This window comes from Drosophila kikkawai, chromosome 2R (assembly GCF_030179895.1).
Source record: "Drosophila kikkawai strain 14028-0561.14 chromosome 2R, DkikHiC1v2, whole genome shotgun sequence".
Taxonomy (NCBI): domain Eukaryota; kingdom Metazoa; phylum Arthropoda; class Insecta; order Diptera; family Drosophilidae; genus Drosophila; species Drosophila kikkawai.
This window is the reverse complement of record NC_091729.1, coordinates 14,745,252-14,761,774: the sequence shown is the minus strand read 5'-3', so window position 1 is coordinate 14,761,774 and position 16,523 is coordinate 14,745,252. Positions and strand designations below refer to the sequence as shown.

At 37.6% G+C, this 16,523-nt stretch overlaps 1 protein-coding gene across 3 annotated transcripts in view; it reads right to left on the bottom strand.

Annotated features, from left to right (window-relative positions):
- Nucleotides 1-576: 576 nt before the first annotated feature.
- The window catches only part of Pka-R2 (cAMP-dependent protein kinase type II regulatory subunit), a 38,304-nt gene continuing 22,357 nt past the window's right edge, over nt 577-16,523 (bottom strand). For 2 of the 3 annotated variants that reach the window (XM_017177984.3, XM_070283741.1), the window contains 8 exons: nt 14,464-14,684; nt 7,166-7,347; nt 6,812-6,912; nt 5,959-6,054; nt 5,657-5,804; nt 5,495-5,570; nt 5,087-5,272; nt 577-3,266 (listed from right to left, as the gene is read on the bottom strand). In XM_017177984.3, the coding sequence (XP_017033473.1) occupies nt 3,136-3,266; nt 5,087-5,272; nt 5,495-5,570; nt 5,657-5,804; nt 5,959-6,054; nt 6,812-6,912; nt 7,166-7,347; nt 14,464-14,677 (1,134 nt within the window). In that variant the 5' untranslated portion in view covers nt 14,678-14,684 and the 3' untranslated portion in view covers nt 577-3,135. Of the gene's footprint in view, nt 3,267-3,630; nt 3,889-5,086; nt 5,273-5,494; nt 5,571-5,656; nt 5,805-5,958; nt 6,055-6,811; nt 6,913-7,165; nt 7,348-14,463; nt 14,685-16,523 lie in introns of those variants that run through there. The other variant, XM_017177986.3, reaches the window with a different exon arrangement.

Genomic DNA, 16,523 nt, shown 5'->3' with positions numbered 1-16,523 from the left:
CCAAGATCAATGGTTCGAAACTTGGACTTTTTATAACAGTTTATACCAGTTTTCAGTTGCTTGCTGTTGGTTTCTGTTCGCCTGTTACCCTAATTTGGGAAACGGGCAATTTGCATGAAAAGTTTTGCTCATCTGTATCAGTGATGCTCATCTGCATCAGTGATGCTCATCTGCATCAGTGATGCTCTATTGGAACAAAATGCATCTCTCTAAATGCCAGTGATGCTCATCTAACTATTTTGCATTATTGGGACAAAATGTAATATCACTATTTATATAGCTCTATATATCTGATTGAAAAATACCCATATATAACAACAATATAAAAACAAACTCTTTTTTTTTTTTGTTTTATCGCATTTATTAAACTTGTATTCATTCGTCATGTTTGCTTTTTCTTGTTATTTCTTTTCACTTTTATTTGCGACATAACAAGGACATCTTAATATGAAGTTAGTTGAATGCTTCTTCAATATTTTTAATAATCAATCGTCATCGCATGGGTCTTATAAATAAACTTGCCTTGCCGTTCTATTAGCTGCTGATTATTTAAATCAATATGTGTTTTGGCATCGGTAAATAAACATAGGAGGAAATAAGTAATAATAATAATAATTGTGTTAATGGCGAAAGCAGGAAACTGTCGGTTTTATTAGCATTTTCTTTTTTTGTTTTATTTATTCATGCAGCTTCTTCGGCGCTTAAGTTAAATAAAGTTTTTGTTACCTTTTTTTTTCAGTGTCTACACCTTTAATTTTTTTGTTTGTTTTATTTTTCAAATATTTCATTTTTTATTAATACATACGCTTTTTGTTTGTTTTTTTTTCTTTTCGTTTGTATTTTTTTTTTATTTTTTTGTTACACATACATAATTAAATACGCTTTATGCTTTATAATTACAACACAACAGTTAAAATACGAATAGGTTTTACTATTTTTTTGTTTCATTTAGTTTTATCCTTTCTCTGTGACGTTAATTTGAAATATATTTGCGCGTTTTCAGTGATTCTTTCAACGATTCAAATTTTTTTTTTGAGCTTTGCTTGATGAAAATTGGCGTGTGTGTTTGTGTAGGTGTCCTTTGTTGTGTTGATGTGTGTGTGTGCGTGTTATTGTTGTTGTAGTTGGTATGTGGAAGAAAATGGCCAGCACTTTCTGCACCTTAATTAATTGCTAGAACTTTACTCGTTTTGATATAGTATATGTTAGTTTATTATTATTTATGTTCTTCTTGAATCCACCTTCTTCATGATTTGTTTTTGTTTTCCTTTTCGAAAAATTTTTAAGAATTTGTTTGCTTTAAAGTCTTGAACATAGACTAGACACCAATTAAGATTAAAAACATACTTTCATATATACTTTAGTTTTATTATTCCGCCTTGCCTTGAACGACTTGTAGCAATTACACATATGATATTTTTCGGTTTCTATATTATATGTAGTTTCTTTTAGCTTTGAACACCTGTCGACTGTTGGTATGCCAGTTGAATTGTTTTAATTTTATAATATTATTTTATACCCTACACATGCAAGTTCATTGATTATCCTTCTAAGATTTGTTTAGTTACGCTTTGTTTTTCTTTTTTTTTTCCTTTTGTTTTCTGTTCAAAACATTGGGTAGTAAAGTAGTTGGAGTCGTTTAGGTATAGATTTAGGTTTATAGTTTAAGCTCATTCAGTTATATAAATAGAGATATATAGGTATATAGGGTAGTACACACAGGTATGTAGGTATATTGAACAGCAACGAAAACAGGAATATACTAAGTACACATTAACTAGGCCGTCGATATTGCTTTGATTCGTTCACCTAACAAGATTCGCTATGGCCCGAAAATAAAAAGATACATTCGTAATGCTAAAAGCGATCAAGATACAAGATCATCCTAAGCAAATGTCACCCCGGTGCACACAACTTTCTCTCTCGATTTGAACCTCAAGCTCGCTTCTCGCTCTAGCTACTCGCTGCTTACTCTCTGTCTTGCTACTCGCTATTCGCTTCTCGCTCTCCGCTGCTAAATTTCGTATTTTTTCGCTAGTTTTTCTCAAAGTTTTCTAAGTTGATCCCATGCAACATATTGATTGTGCCTTTAGCATTCATTCCCTGGTACTTTATAGTTTTTCCTATGCTTCCTAACACCGAGAACCGAATAACAAATGTAAGATATACTCGCTTCTGAGATCGCTTTCGAGTCGGGTCGGGTGGGGGTTCGGGATCGGCTAATCTGATATCTTTCACTCCTCTCCTCCGATGGCTAATGGCTGGAGCACGCACCTGTTCCTAGACTAGTACATATACATTGATTTGAATTAAATTTCAGGGACTTTCTCCTGCCCTTCTTGCTGATGTGTGTGTGTGCGAGTGTGTTTAGAGAGGGTGTGTGTGTGTGTGTTTGTGGTGTGTGTTCAATTTGCTCTTAGTTGATATATTTTGCTTAACTCGTTTGCTTATCGTTTAATTAGCAGCCAATGAAACAAGTGTGTTTGCGTTATTTTCTAAATTATGAATAAATCAATGGATAACAAAAAAAGGTTGTATATGAATAAACAAAGCTTAAATTAGTATTTTTAACATTTCGGTTGAGCCAATCGTTTTTTGTTTTTGTTTTTCTCTTGTTTTTTTTGTTTCTTGCCGCTGATTGCCGCAGTTGAATTCATTTTTGCCCAATTAAATACATTACAAATTACAATTGCTAAATACATACAATACAATTCTTAACTCGCCTTGCTATAGAAATATGGCAAAGCTATAGCTACTTCTCATCAACATGATCAACAGTTATCATAATCATCATCATCATCGTTATTATTATCATCGCTATTATCGTTATCATTGTAGTATTATGGATTAATTTCAATTATCAAATATTCATGATTAAGTTTAGATGATTCTTGTGTCCATTGTGTACGTGTTTGTTTTGGTATTTTGTGCCTTGTTAAAGGATGTGTTTTTGTTTGTTATCCTGCTGTCTGTTGTTGTATTGCTCAATTTGAAAGAAACATGGTTACGAAATAAAATAAAATATCCTAAGAAGCCTGCAAGTGACCGGTTTTCTTCAGGTTTCAGTTGCTGTTTGTTGTTGTTGTTGTAGCTGTTGTTTGATGGTGGTTTGTTGTTGTTGGTTGTTCAGACTTTTTATCGTGTATCGGTGATATTGTTTTTGCTGCCGAATATCTTCACCAACTGTGACTCGTAGTCATCAATGTTGCGCTTCATAATATCCATGCAGGGACCCAGCAAACGCTCAAATGCCTTTACATCCAGGACTAAATTGGGGCGAAAGATTATACAATTAGTTTTATTTATGGAATAATTTAAAATATTGAAAACACATAGTGCATGCTGGTAGATGGAGAGGGATTTCTGGGAGTGGGTTTTAGTAATTCTTAATTAAAACCAGGTTAATTCACAGCATTCTTCTTCATTCTTGATTTATAACCACAGGCCCCTCTATATAATTTCTACCTTCTCTTACCGATCCAATTAAACCCTGGATGCCTGTGTCAGCTTCAGACATTCTTTGTGCTCTGTGAGTGTTTTTTTTTTTGGGGTAATAAGGTGCGGGATTCCCCCTTGCCACATATGCTTGATGGCGTGTGTGTTTGTGTCGGAATAAAACCAAGTTATAAATCCACTTGCCTTTTTTTTTTTACTTTTAAATGATAAATTTTAAAATGATTTTTTTTTTTGGAAAACCGAAACAGTTGTCGTTACATTTGAGATTTTCACAGCGAGACCTACTAAAATATGGCTTTATCAGGAGACTTGTTCACAAATTCGTATTACGACGGGCCATGTCAGTGTACATTTGCTCATAGATCACCACATTGCGCTTGAGAATATCGGTGAGGTAGCCCAGGATGCGTTCAAAGGCTTCGGTGTCTAGGACTGGACGGAGTTTTGAGTTTAATTAATTTATAACTACAAAATCTAAAGAGGCCCATTTAATAAACTTATATTTTAGCTGAGTTTATCACCTGTTATTATTATAAATAAGAAAGGAAGCTTAACTTGATATACTTGATATAAACCAAGGAGATTTAAGATATAATCAATATTTTTATGACAATTTTTAGGGGTAAATCAAAGTTTTGTAAATTTCATAACTAAGCCAAAAATTCATTAATTTCAATTTGGAAAGCTTTTCTGTGCTAGTTTTTTCAAGGTTAATTAGTCTGCATATTAAATTTACAAATTTAGGAAATTGAAATTTTGATGAATTTTTTGAAATTTTAATGATGTAACCCCTTATCAAATTTTGAAAAAATTAAAAAAAAATTTTTTTTTTCCCAACATGGCTAGAAAGACTCGCCTGTCAATGCTGATCAAGAATATATATGATTTATAGGGTCGGAAATGACTCCTTTAATGAGTTTTAAGCTTTTGACTAAAAATATAATACCCAAGGGTATACAAATTTATAGATTTAATAATAGTAAAAACTTTAAAAAACTAACTCAAACAGAATTATAACATAGAAGGAAAAATCTTCTTAAAATAAAGTTAATTTTAAATGATATTTCAGAGTTTCTTACTGAAATTAAGACAATGAAAAAAACTATTTTATCATCGTAAACATCTTGATAGACACCTCACCATAAATTTTTAAATCAAACAGTGATTCCTCTCAGCCAAAACAGGTCTTTAAAATGGGCTTAAACTACTACCAACTACTACAAGGACTATCAACTACTACAACTACTGCCAAGTCTAACTAATTTAGTTGCAAATTGTCAAAGTATTCGCGCAGATCCTGTTCCAGATAGCGATAATCGCTTATGCTGCGCTGTATGCCCCCACTGCACTTTCCCATGAGGCGTTCAAAGCACACAACGTCCAGGACTACGGATAAGGATGTAGATACAGATACACACACAGGACAATACGACACAACACAACACATCACACACACAACACATACGTGTGTACGAGGGACAAAGAACAAATAAACAAAAGCATTAGGGATTAGGCCAAGCGGGAGTATGGTGTTGGTGGGCAGCAGCTGAGAGCTGGCAGGGATCGGCTGAAATGCTTTCCGTGTAGCCATTCCGCGCCAGACTCCCATCAATCCTGGCAGGATACTTACATGCTAGCTTGACGATGCCACCCGTGGCATAGACGGAGGCGGCCCTTGGCCGATGTGTCACCAGCGCCAGTTCGCCAAAGTACTGGCCCTTGCCCAGCTGAGAGATCTCCACCTCGGCATCGTCCTGGTCCATGCGCACGGAAACTGTGCCTTCCTCGATGAAGTACATGCCATCGGCGGCATCACCTGGGGGAAATGAAAGAAAAATCAAAGCTTTTTAGTGATTAACTCCAAAGGGAATAAAGGAAAACGTTCCTTAAAACAAGGAACCTTAAAGGAAGGTCAGTTGTTTATGATGTTTTCGGGTATATATTTTAGGGTTTTAGGATTTTCTTAGATTTTTAGTTTAATTTCAGTTTTAAAAAAGCTATATTTTTGCTTTATTGAAGCTTTCTTGTATCTACTTACCCTGCTTGATGATGCGCTCGCCATTTTCGTAGCTCTTTGAAACCAAAGCATCCGCCAGATTCATGCGTTCGTAGTTCTGTAAGGCAAAAGGAGTTCGTTATATACACATATATAGTAAATATCGATTTAAGGCAGAGACGAGGGCAGTAAGAAAACACCCACCTGCAAGGCCTTCAGCATGGGCACACTGTTCAACAGCTCCTCGTACATTTTCCGCTTCCTGAAGGCCGACTTCAACAGGATGCGGCGGAAGGTTTGGCGATCCATGGCCCAAAGTAGACCACTCGTTTCCGCCTGTACGGTGGCCGCTCTACATAGTCAAATATATAGAGATATTTAAATTGGTTTTTAGACAGTGTCTAAATATATATAGACCGATTAGCACGTTGTAATTGTGGCGCAGACAGCGCGGAAAATTTGGCATAATGAAACGATCAAATATACGAGAGAGAATTACCACATACCTGGGCATGTTGTACAGCAGCGCTAATTCGCCAAAGAGTCCGGTATGAGTGTAGGTGTTAATGTGGTTGTCATCGATATAGACTTTGTAGATGCCTCTGCGGGAGAAAGAGAGATGAGAGCCAGAAAAAAACCATTTTAATTGAATGCAATTTATAATTTATGCGGTGCAATGCGTGGCGCTCATCAATATGTAAATGCCTATTAATTGCCATATCAAATACAAATGCCAATTGAAACACCCATTAATTAAGCCTCGCACATAAATGAATGAGGCACGAGGCAAGCAGTTTTGCCAGAGTGATGAAGCGGCAATAATTCTTTGCTTTCACTCGAGAGAAATCGGGAAAATATATGGCATTAAGCTGTCAAAGGTTCTTTACAGTTTTCTTTGATTTTAAATGTATGAAAGATATTGGGCGATTACTTACAAAAAGACAAAATTTAATTAAATGACTGTTTAAGAAAGGAAAAGTCTCTGAAAAAGTCTCTTTATCAGCTAAATTAAAAATACTTTTAATATAAATTTTTATCTCCATAAAAAGCAAGACAGTTGCCCAAACAAATAATCATTTTCTGGACTAATTTACTTCTTAAAAAAATATCTAAAAAAATCAACCTATTATGAGCTTTAAAAATATATATTCCTAAGCTCTTTATCCTCTTTTTTTTTCTTATTTAATAAGCTTAGCATAATTTCCCTTCCTCATGTAGGAAAAAAAGTCCCCTAACAATCCATGCTAATTTATTACGAAATCAAGAAAAGTTCCCTCAACACAGACTTAGCTTTTGGCCTCCTCCAAAGATGTGCATTATTCATCAAGTTTGATTGGAAATTTGTTTTGTTTTACTTACGATTCAATAACATAAAAGTTATCGCCATCGTCACCCTGGCGGATAATGTAGTCCAATGGCTGAACCTTTCGCTCGAACATGGCATCCAGGACCTGGTTCATCTGCGAAAACAAATCGATTACAAAAGGGATGAATGGATTTCGGGGAGAGTGGTGGTAGAAGTGGGAGTGAGAAGCAGCCAGGAGGGGTAATCCCACACCGAAAAAGGAAAGTAAACCGCAGGCAAACACTTATTCGGGTTAAGCGCTGATGCGTGTGTGGTGCCCCAGCTCCAGCACCTACTCCTGCTACTGTTCCTACTTCCACTACTCCATCCTGTACTTATGATTTATGTGGCATGGGATTTAAGCTTACCTGCTCCTTGTCGAGGGATCGGAAGAGGAGTACATTCTTTACCGACTCCACCAGTCGAGCCCGCTGGTCATCTGTCTTGGGGAACACGGCAGTGGCACCATCATCATCGTCATCCGCCTCCGGATCGTAGGCCTCGGCGAAAACTGATTTGCGGCGTGTGCCCTGCATCACGGGCGGTTCGGCTGTGGGGCAAAACCAAGGGAAACCATAAATCAGGCGCCAGAGTACAGGGATTTCTCAATAAGTAAGCTTAGGTCTGGCTGGGTTGGACATTGCCAAAGCTAAACAAAGTTCAGTATTATCATCATTGGGTTTGGTTTCCCAAAAAATACCTCCCTCCCAGCTCTCGCTTTTGGAATGGAATTTGCTGCTCTGGCTCAACATCTCCTGCTGGGCCGCAATTGCAATTTCAGATGAAACTACAGAGCAGCGCAGCAACAGCTCACATATCACATACGGAATAATCTCATGGAATTCGTTTCCAAGTACGGCCAACTCTCTGTGTGACAAGCATGTACACAAATTTTTCACTCAGCTATTGAGTTCTAGAACACTGTACCAAAAACTAGCAAGAAATATGAGCTTAAAGATGTGTGAAAAAGTTTATAAAATGCTTTGTTTTATATATCCAACATCTGTGAACTTTAAAACAGATTTTTCTAGGAGAATTGCTTTATAAAAATATAATTTAAGATTAAAGTTTTTGAGAACATTATTTATTTATTATGTATGACTTTCTTCCAGTGTCTCTCCTGCCCTGAGAGCATCTCACAGATCCATCTCTTAGATTGTCGTTTCCGACAATTAGAAGTGCATAAATGCCACAGATTTCCATACACGAATATTTGTTCAACAATCAGAGCAGACACACTCTGAGAACATATGTATTGCATGTAATTCCGCTTCCTGTTCTTCGCCCCCCGTAAATATTTAAATTATTTTCCCCCGCGGTTGCTTCTCCTATTTCGTCAATATTTAAATGTTTGCTTGTTGATTCGGTTTCACATGACCACCAAAATCAATTGCTGTGATTATATATTCAGACCGAAAAACACACAACACCTTAAGTGAGCATGTTTTATGTTCTCTGTTTTGTTTTGTTTTTTTGGTCAACGAAATTCCAGTGTTTCGCTTGAGCTTACCGGCCAATAAATTACCAGACACCTGAGTGGACATTTTCAATTGCAGCAGGCAGCAGCAGCAGTTGAGGCAATTATTTTTTTTGGTGCGTGTGTGTTTCCGAATTTAGTTACGATTTCGAATCGGTTGCAACGACAGCAGCCCGTGAAACCAGTTTAGGCATGAACACGTTTTAAAAACACAACTAGAAACAAAAATAAATATATGTGGTGATATTTTGACGGGTGTAACGAGTGTTCATTCGAGTGTATGTATGTATATGTAACTCAAGGTGAGTGCTGTTGTTGTAGACACAAAATAATCCAGCACAGAAACACCGAGCTTAGCTTTCCCGTCACACGCTGCGTATGCGTAATAAATATTTATGCACTCGAATGTTTGGCGAAGCCTTCAGCAAAGTCAGTCGAGAATCGAGATTGTGTTTATATACGCGTTCTAAGTGTATATATATTTTTATAGGTATATGTAGGTTTGAGATTCGATTTTTCTACTTTTCGCACTCGCAGTCGCTGTGGCAGTCGTGTCAAGTTGCCCGTTAAAGAGTGTCAACCTAATGATGCAATTACAGCCACAGACAGCAAGGCACGCACTGTGGATTTTCTCTGGATTTTCCCTGCAATTTCCACCCCGACACACCAATGGCAGAGTGCACACGTCTTTATTATGTTTTTTTCCAAGTATTTAACTATATATATATTATATATTGTATTGTGAGCCTTCTGTTTGCATTGTGTGAAGAGCAGGAGCAGAAACAGCGACCGTGACGGGGGGCGCCCACGTCCACAATCTTGGACAGAAATCGCCTGTGAGCTGTGTGCTCTCTGCTCTGATTTTTATTGCAATGAGGCAATGGTCAGTGTTTGGTGAGATTTTTGATTTACAGCCTCTGGCGTTTTGGGATTCCAGCAGATTTTAGATTTTAGATTTCCATCAATCAGACAGATTTCATGATCTTAATTTATGCAGTCTGGAAAAATGAGGGAAATGTAACTTGTCTGGACTTACATCAAATTATTTAGACAGAAACATCTTGTTTGTATTGGTATTTTGAGGTTTTCTGACAAAAACAAGTGAAAAACATGAACTATATAATTTTTTATTTGGACTTTGGGCTTGGTTTTGGACTAATATATAGTTTTTACAGGAAGAACTAGTTAATTTTCTTGTATTTTTATATTTTTATAAATTTTGTTGAGATTAAAAACTATGTGTAAATGTTTCCCAAAATTATTTAATTTGAAATCAAATTTAATTTAATTAAAAATAGATAAAATATGCTTCCTCGTTGACTAATATATTGTTCAAGTTCAGTAACCGAAACTTTAAATATAATTTTACTAATTAAAGAGGCAAAAGTGTTTCAATTAAAAGAAAAGTAATTCAAGATAAATGCTTAAAACTTTACCCAAAAAATCACCATAAATTACTCAATATTTAAAAGAAATTTAAACTGTCAAAGATTTAATGTTTGTTAACCAAAACTTTGGATATCGCTTGGCAACGGATGCACTCAAAGTATTTCAATTAACTAAGTTGCTTGCTTTTGAAACACACCAAGCACACACACAGACTGGGACACACACACACACACCCATGCAAATAAGCTGGTGAATTCAATTAGGAATTGCAAATAAAAAGTTGTCTGCATTAATTTCATTAGCAGAGTGAGACAACGGCGACGAGGACGACTGTGAATGCAACTGCGAGTGACGGCAACGAGATCGGGAGATACTATTAAATGGAACGACAACTTCTGGCATTGTCGATGTCAGCACGAGTGACTGACTGACTGACTAACTGAATGGATGGAAGGATAGATGGATAGATAGATGGATGGATGGATGGGTGGACAACTGGCTAACAAACTGGCTGAAAGACGCGTTTGATATGTGCGTGTTGTCGTGGTGACGTCCTCCGAGCGACTGAAAGTGCCAAATGGTTTCAATGCCGCAGGAGGCGCAGCATCCAGTCTGTTCCCCTTCCTCATCATCATTATCATCATCATCATGGGCATCCGCTGGAGTCGCTGTGATGACAGGCAAACGTCAAACCAAGGCGGAAATAGTGCCTGTAAGTAGGCAGCACAACACACGCCACTCAAGCGGTCCAGTGGTTGTCGGCTGTCTATTTATATGGATCCCGACTATGTGTGTGTATGTTTACGAGCTGTCTGTCGCTTTGTTGGCCCATACACTGAACACAAAATGGCATCTATACAATTTTAATTTAGGATATATCTAGACCAGAAGCCAAGAGGCAGGCTAGCAAGGTTTCAAAAGTTATTTAGCTGAACTTTACTAATTTACTCGCCATTTCTTTCACTGTTCTTTTTATAAATAGCAGCCACACTTTGCTTTGTCTTGATTAACATGAGCATTCCCTCAGCTTTTCCCCATCAGCATTCATATACACATTATTATTAAGCGCAACAGGAGGATGGCTGTTGTGCATGGGAAGCGAGAGAGACAGCAGCTGCTGTAGTTGCTGCTGGAAGCTGAAGCGACTGGCATTTCCGTTCAGGTTTACCAGCAACCGGGCCTAGAGTCCTGCCACAAACGCCGCTGGCATGTCAATAATGTTGAAATGTAACCTCCCCCCAACACACCCCAACTTCCCCCCCTCTCTGTAGAATTTTCCACAAAGCCTGGCACCAAACCGGGGCGTGTCATGCGCCTTGTGTGCCCGATGAAGCGGACGCTTGGGCTGCTGAGCTGAGCTACAGAGCTGTTCATCAGCATGCTCCAGTGGACCAGGTCCTGCAAAACATAACCCCACCTCTCTTGTACATGGAAAAGATTAACAAAATATATGGAAAATTGAAAAGAAGAATAGCTTAAACCTAAAGGAAAGTGTTCTCCTAAATGTATATATTTAACGTTCTATATTTTAAAGAAAGTCCTCTTAATATATATTTATTTTTTAATATTTATAACGCCTATATCGTTTTTAATATATTTTAATATTTTTATATAATTATTTTCTGTGTACCTTTTCCCAGTTTCCCCCATTTTGTCCATTGGCTGGACTCTGTGGCCAACATGTTGAGCGTTAAAAAAAAAGAGGTGGTCTGGTGAGAGCATACCTTTGGCCAACACCACCGCCTCCGCAAAGCGCACACCTTATTAAGCCGCAAAGGCCTATGCGGCGTATGCGCGATATTTAATGTCACAGGCTCCTGTTGCCCTGAAGGACTTTAAATGGAAAGCCACAAAACACTTGGAGACTTTAATTAAAATTCCAACAAGGCTTAGAATACAAACTAGAGCTCCTTTAGAGCGTGTGTAACCTTTCAAGACATAATGATTGCATTATTTTTCATTGAATTTTGATATAGGTTTTTCTAGATATTTCCCAAATATATAAAATATTTCTCCATCCCTCTTTATTTAACCCTTAAAGCCTCAATTTAAATAAAAAACTTTCCAGCTGGATTTATATGTAGCCACAAAAATAGACATCAAAGCATAAAAATACAGACATCGATCGATAAAGCGCGAGGCGGTGGTGGGGCGTCCATAGAAAAATGTGGAAAACTGGGCGGGCGCATTGGTCCGGTGGGCGTGACCAGAAGCTATTTGCGTGTCACTTTCGCTCCAGTTGAGTTTGGGGAGCCTGAAGCGATTTCGCTGGCTTCACTGAACAGCAGCAGCCAGCAGCGGCAATTGGCCATCCCAGAGACGAGTTAATAGTGAGACAATGTTCAGGCCAGACAAAACTAGAAAATATATATATGTACCTATATATATATAGTGCAACTTCTTCTGTTGCAGTTAAAACTTTAAAATTTACGAGTTTATCTGACTCGAATACAAATTGCAGTCAGTCTGAAGGCCACAACTGCTAACATACATTGCATTCTTTACTTGGTAACTCATGGAATTGTTCTCGAAATTTATTTGTAAAGAGTTTTGGGATTATTTTTAAACTATTTTACAGTGAAACAGATATTTTACTAGTTAGCTTTTTAATTAAGGGGGGGGGTAAGGTATTTAATTTTTTTTTTTGTAAATTTTTTTTTATTTTTTATTTTTAAAGTTTAACATCTTAAGAATATTGTGTCCAAGTTTTACATTGATCAGAGTGAAATTGACGAAGTTATGCGGAGTTGAACGAAGGTCGGTTGGTGTTCAATGCATGGGAATCACAAAGTTTAAAGCGCTCTCCTGAAAAATTCAATTTTTCAAATCGGTGTAGTACACGATTACAGAAAAACTACTGGACCGATCGATTTGAAATTTGGCACACACATTCTTTAACTAATTCCTCAGGTATTCACGTCGGCCTTTTTTTAATTTTTAATTTTTACATATTTTTAAATTAAGAAATAACGTTTTTTTTTTAGTCAAAAATCGGGTTTTTGACTTTCAAATTTCCTAAAAAATCACAAAAAAACTAAAAAAAAAAAACGCTTCGTGAATACCTCGGGACACTTATCCTTTAACGAATGAGGTATAATTTTTTTAGATCGGATGATCCTGTGAACTGTTAGGTTGTACACCGCAAAACAACTTTTTTTGGAGGCGACTCGGGAGATTCCCTATAACTTCTCTACCTCTAAATATTTTTCAATACAAAATTTATCAAAAATTATTCAAATGTTGTGTTATTATATGGTATTTAATTCATTAAGCTAACTTTAGCCGTTTCGCCACAATAATTTTTTGAAAAGTTGCCTTTTTTGCACCGAATTAACCTTACCCCCCCCTTAATACAAATTTCTAATCAAAGTTATGAAATATCTTTAGAAAAAATTAACTCAATTGATTTACACAAACTAAACTATTTAAATTTTGAAATCCCCATTTAATATCTAGAAAATTTTCTACTTCATTCTAATAATATTATTTCTAGCTTTTAGCTTTAGCTCAGATTTAATTTAAATTCCCTTTAGAGACACTCTGCCTGGATGAGAGACACAAGTCTGACTGTAAGTGGACGCTGTTGTTCAAACGGCGAAAGGATTGGCAGCTGCATTCATGTTGGTTGAGCTCTCCTAGGGCTGCTGTGTGCACAATTAATAGATTTTTAATGACAGGAGCAGTTTGCCCCAGCAGTTTGCCTTGCCACTTGACATGGCAACCCCATAGCCCGTAACACCCTTACCCCGTACCCATTCCCATTTCCATACTCATCCTTAGTCCTGCCCATCCCGAACCCCTCGAGGGCTGCGTGTTTGATTAACCGGAAGATAAACACGCAAAAGGAAGCTGTGAACAAAAGCCCCCAACATACACACACACACCCAGACAGAGATGACTAAATGCGAAATACGGGGGGTAGTTGAGGGACAGATGGAGCAGAAACAAATTGAACGCGGCCAAAGCTTCATCACCATCATTATTTAATTTGGTATTTTGTATGCTCCTCGTAGTGGAAGCCAAGAGCCAAAGATTTATGGCCATATGCGTGGCCTGAGCTAATTATCTGAACACGTGCCGTAAGCCGAGATACAAACAACGTGGGCTGAGGGCTGGCAAAATCATCAACTTCAAGAGAGAGAAAAGTTTTCAATTTCTGTTGGAGCCAAATAAATCATCATTTCCCTTGTCTTTTCTTATAATCCAGAGCTCTGGCTTATTTTCTTTGATTTATTTCCATGATTTTGGTACTTATTTAAACCAAAATATGTCCCAATTTAGACCTACTTCTTATGGCTAAAGTTACACCACATAATTTAAAATTCTTAACATTAAAACCTCTTCTTTGAAAAACCCTTTTAATACAAATTCTCCTCTTAAAACCAATGCCAATTGAAGGACAAAATTATCTACCAAAAATAATGCATTCCATTTTCCATTTCTGCCGGTCAAATAAATCTTGATTTCCCCCGACTTACTCATAGCCACAGAAAAAAAAAATTGATTCGGTTTGTCGGGGGAATTCGCCAATAGCAGATTTTCTATATATACGACCTGAACTGACATTTGCTGACGTCAGAGAGAAAAACGCAGAGCGAATTGCATGACGGAAATAACGTAAGACTAAAGGAAAAAAGTACGGGAAGGAAAACTAAAAATATCTGACCCAAGAATTTTACAACACGCAGTGGCAAATGTAAAACGAAGAAAAAAATATGATGAAAAGAAGTTGACAGGACATGCCAACAAAAACAAGGGACTAAAGGAACTCCTGAAGTTAATAATACCAACTCCACTCACCATCGGCTTCTTGTGAGTTGACGCTCAGCTGGTCATCGGTGCTCTGCTCCGTGGTGGCCACACTGGGACGCTCGGCCTGCAGCTTGCTGAAGTATTCCACGGCATAGTCGATCACATCCGGAGGCTGTTCCACCAGAAAGGCAATCGAGAACTGCAGCAGGACCTCCTTTAGCTTCTCGGGCACCTGGATCCTTCGACTCGATTCGCTCGACATATTTGTGCTAAAAGAAAATAAAGGAAAAAGTTAAAGAATTTTAAAAGAATTCGAAATTTAAGAAGTTAAGGAGTGCGTATAATATTTTGTATATTAATAACTAATATAAACTCCTTTGAGGTGTACAAATTTGATGAAATATTAATCTTTGATAACTATAACAGGTGGTTTCAAGAGTTATTCCTTTTAAAACCCAATTACTTAAAGCTTTAACCCCTCTGTTTCCCCGAAAAGTATCAGAAATAATTTTCCTCCAATGCTGTGATTTCAATGGAAATGGAAAATGTCAAATCCACAGTCCCTCACCTCCACCATCCTCCCCCCTCCCTTTGCTGAAAAGCAATCCAACACCCGAAAAATGTGTTCAGAGTGCAGCTTAATTCGCTATCCCAGGTGTCAGGGGCAGATGCAATGGCCGAACAGTGGGTTTCGACCCGGTCACCTGCTGGCCATCGGTCAGTTAGTTGGCAATTACCCCCACTACATGCCAGAAACCACCTTCCACCTTCCACCTGCCGCGCGATGTCATTATTGTCGCTGACGTCGTAGTCGTCGTCGTCGTCGTCGCCGCCCATCAGTCAAGTCAACTCAACTCATGATTCAACGTTGCACAATTTGAGATTTTGGTCTGGTTGGGTCGTTCGTCGAAAACGACAGACGTGAGATTCATGTTAAATATTTGCTTTACCCACAAAAGAAACAAAAAAAAAACTAACAAGACGGCTACAAATATAATTTACGAGTAATTCACTTTTCTCTTGGGTTTCTTTATTTTTATAGAAATTGATTTCGGTGGCATTGTCTTTGTCGATTCGCCGTAAAAGGGCTACACGAGGGTCACATCTTATGATGCATTTAAAAACGTGCTTACCAAACACTTTCAGTGAGAATTGATAAAGAATTGTTATTTGTTTGAGACTGATAGAGACATATCTCTCAATGTTGCGGAATAAACAGGTGAGTAATGAAGTGAATAACTTAGTCCTCTGGCTTTCGAGGGTAGAAGAAAAGAAATAACAAGCTCAAAATATGAAAAAATAATAATATACAATTTAAAGTGAATATTTAAAGTGAAAATATAGAAATTACTCTGTTTATTTGTAATTTTTCCTATTAAAAACATATTTAAATGCATTTTGTGTAGCCTTTTTTCTATTTAACTGTTGCAAATATTGAAAATATTACACTCTTTCTTTTGTTTTCTTTGAAATTTACTTTTTGAACACTTCTTTTTAACATTGATAGTTTAAACTAATTTCAAATATTTAAGTTTCATATTTCACACATTTCACAATGTTAAAACTAAAAATACAAATAACAAATAAATATATTGGCCATTTTAATCGAAAAATAAAAACAAAGCAAGGGTTTGTTTTTATTTTCGATTTTTATTTTTTGTTTTGTTTATTTATTCGGATTGAAAAAATTGAATTTTTGAGCGCTAAAATCATAGATTGGGTATCCTTGGTTCATATAGCCAGATTGTCCAGGATCAGGGCAAGGATTTGTAGTGGATGTTCCACCTTGAGGGGGATTGCCGCCCTGGTGGTGGTGGCCACAATTAGGTGGGCACACGCTCCAATGGTAGCCATACACTCCTCCGCCTGAGGAACCGCCTGAGGAACCGCCTGAGGAACCGCCTGAGGAACCTCCTGAGGAACCGCCTGAGGAACCTCCTGAGGAACCTCCTGAGGAACCGCCTGAAGAACCGCCTGAGGACCCGCCTGAAGAACCGCCTGAGGAACCGCCTGAAGAACCGCCTGAGGAACCGCCTGAAGAACCGCCTGAGGAACCGCCAGCTGGTGGTGGATTGTATGTAGGTGGATAGTAAGGAGGTGGCGGATAG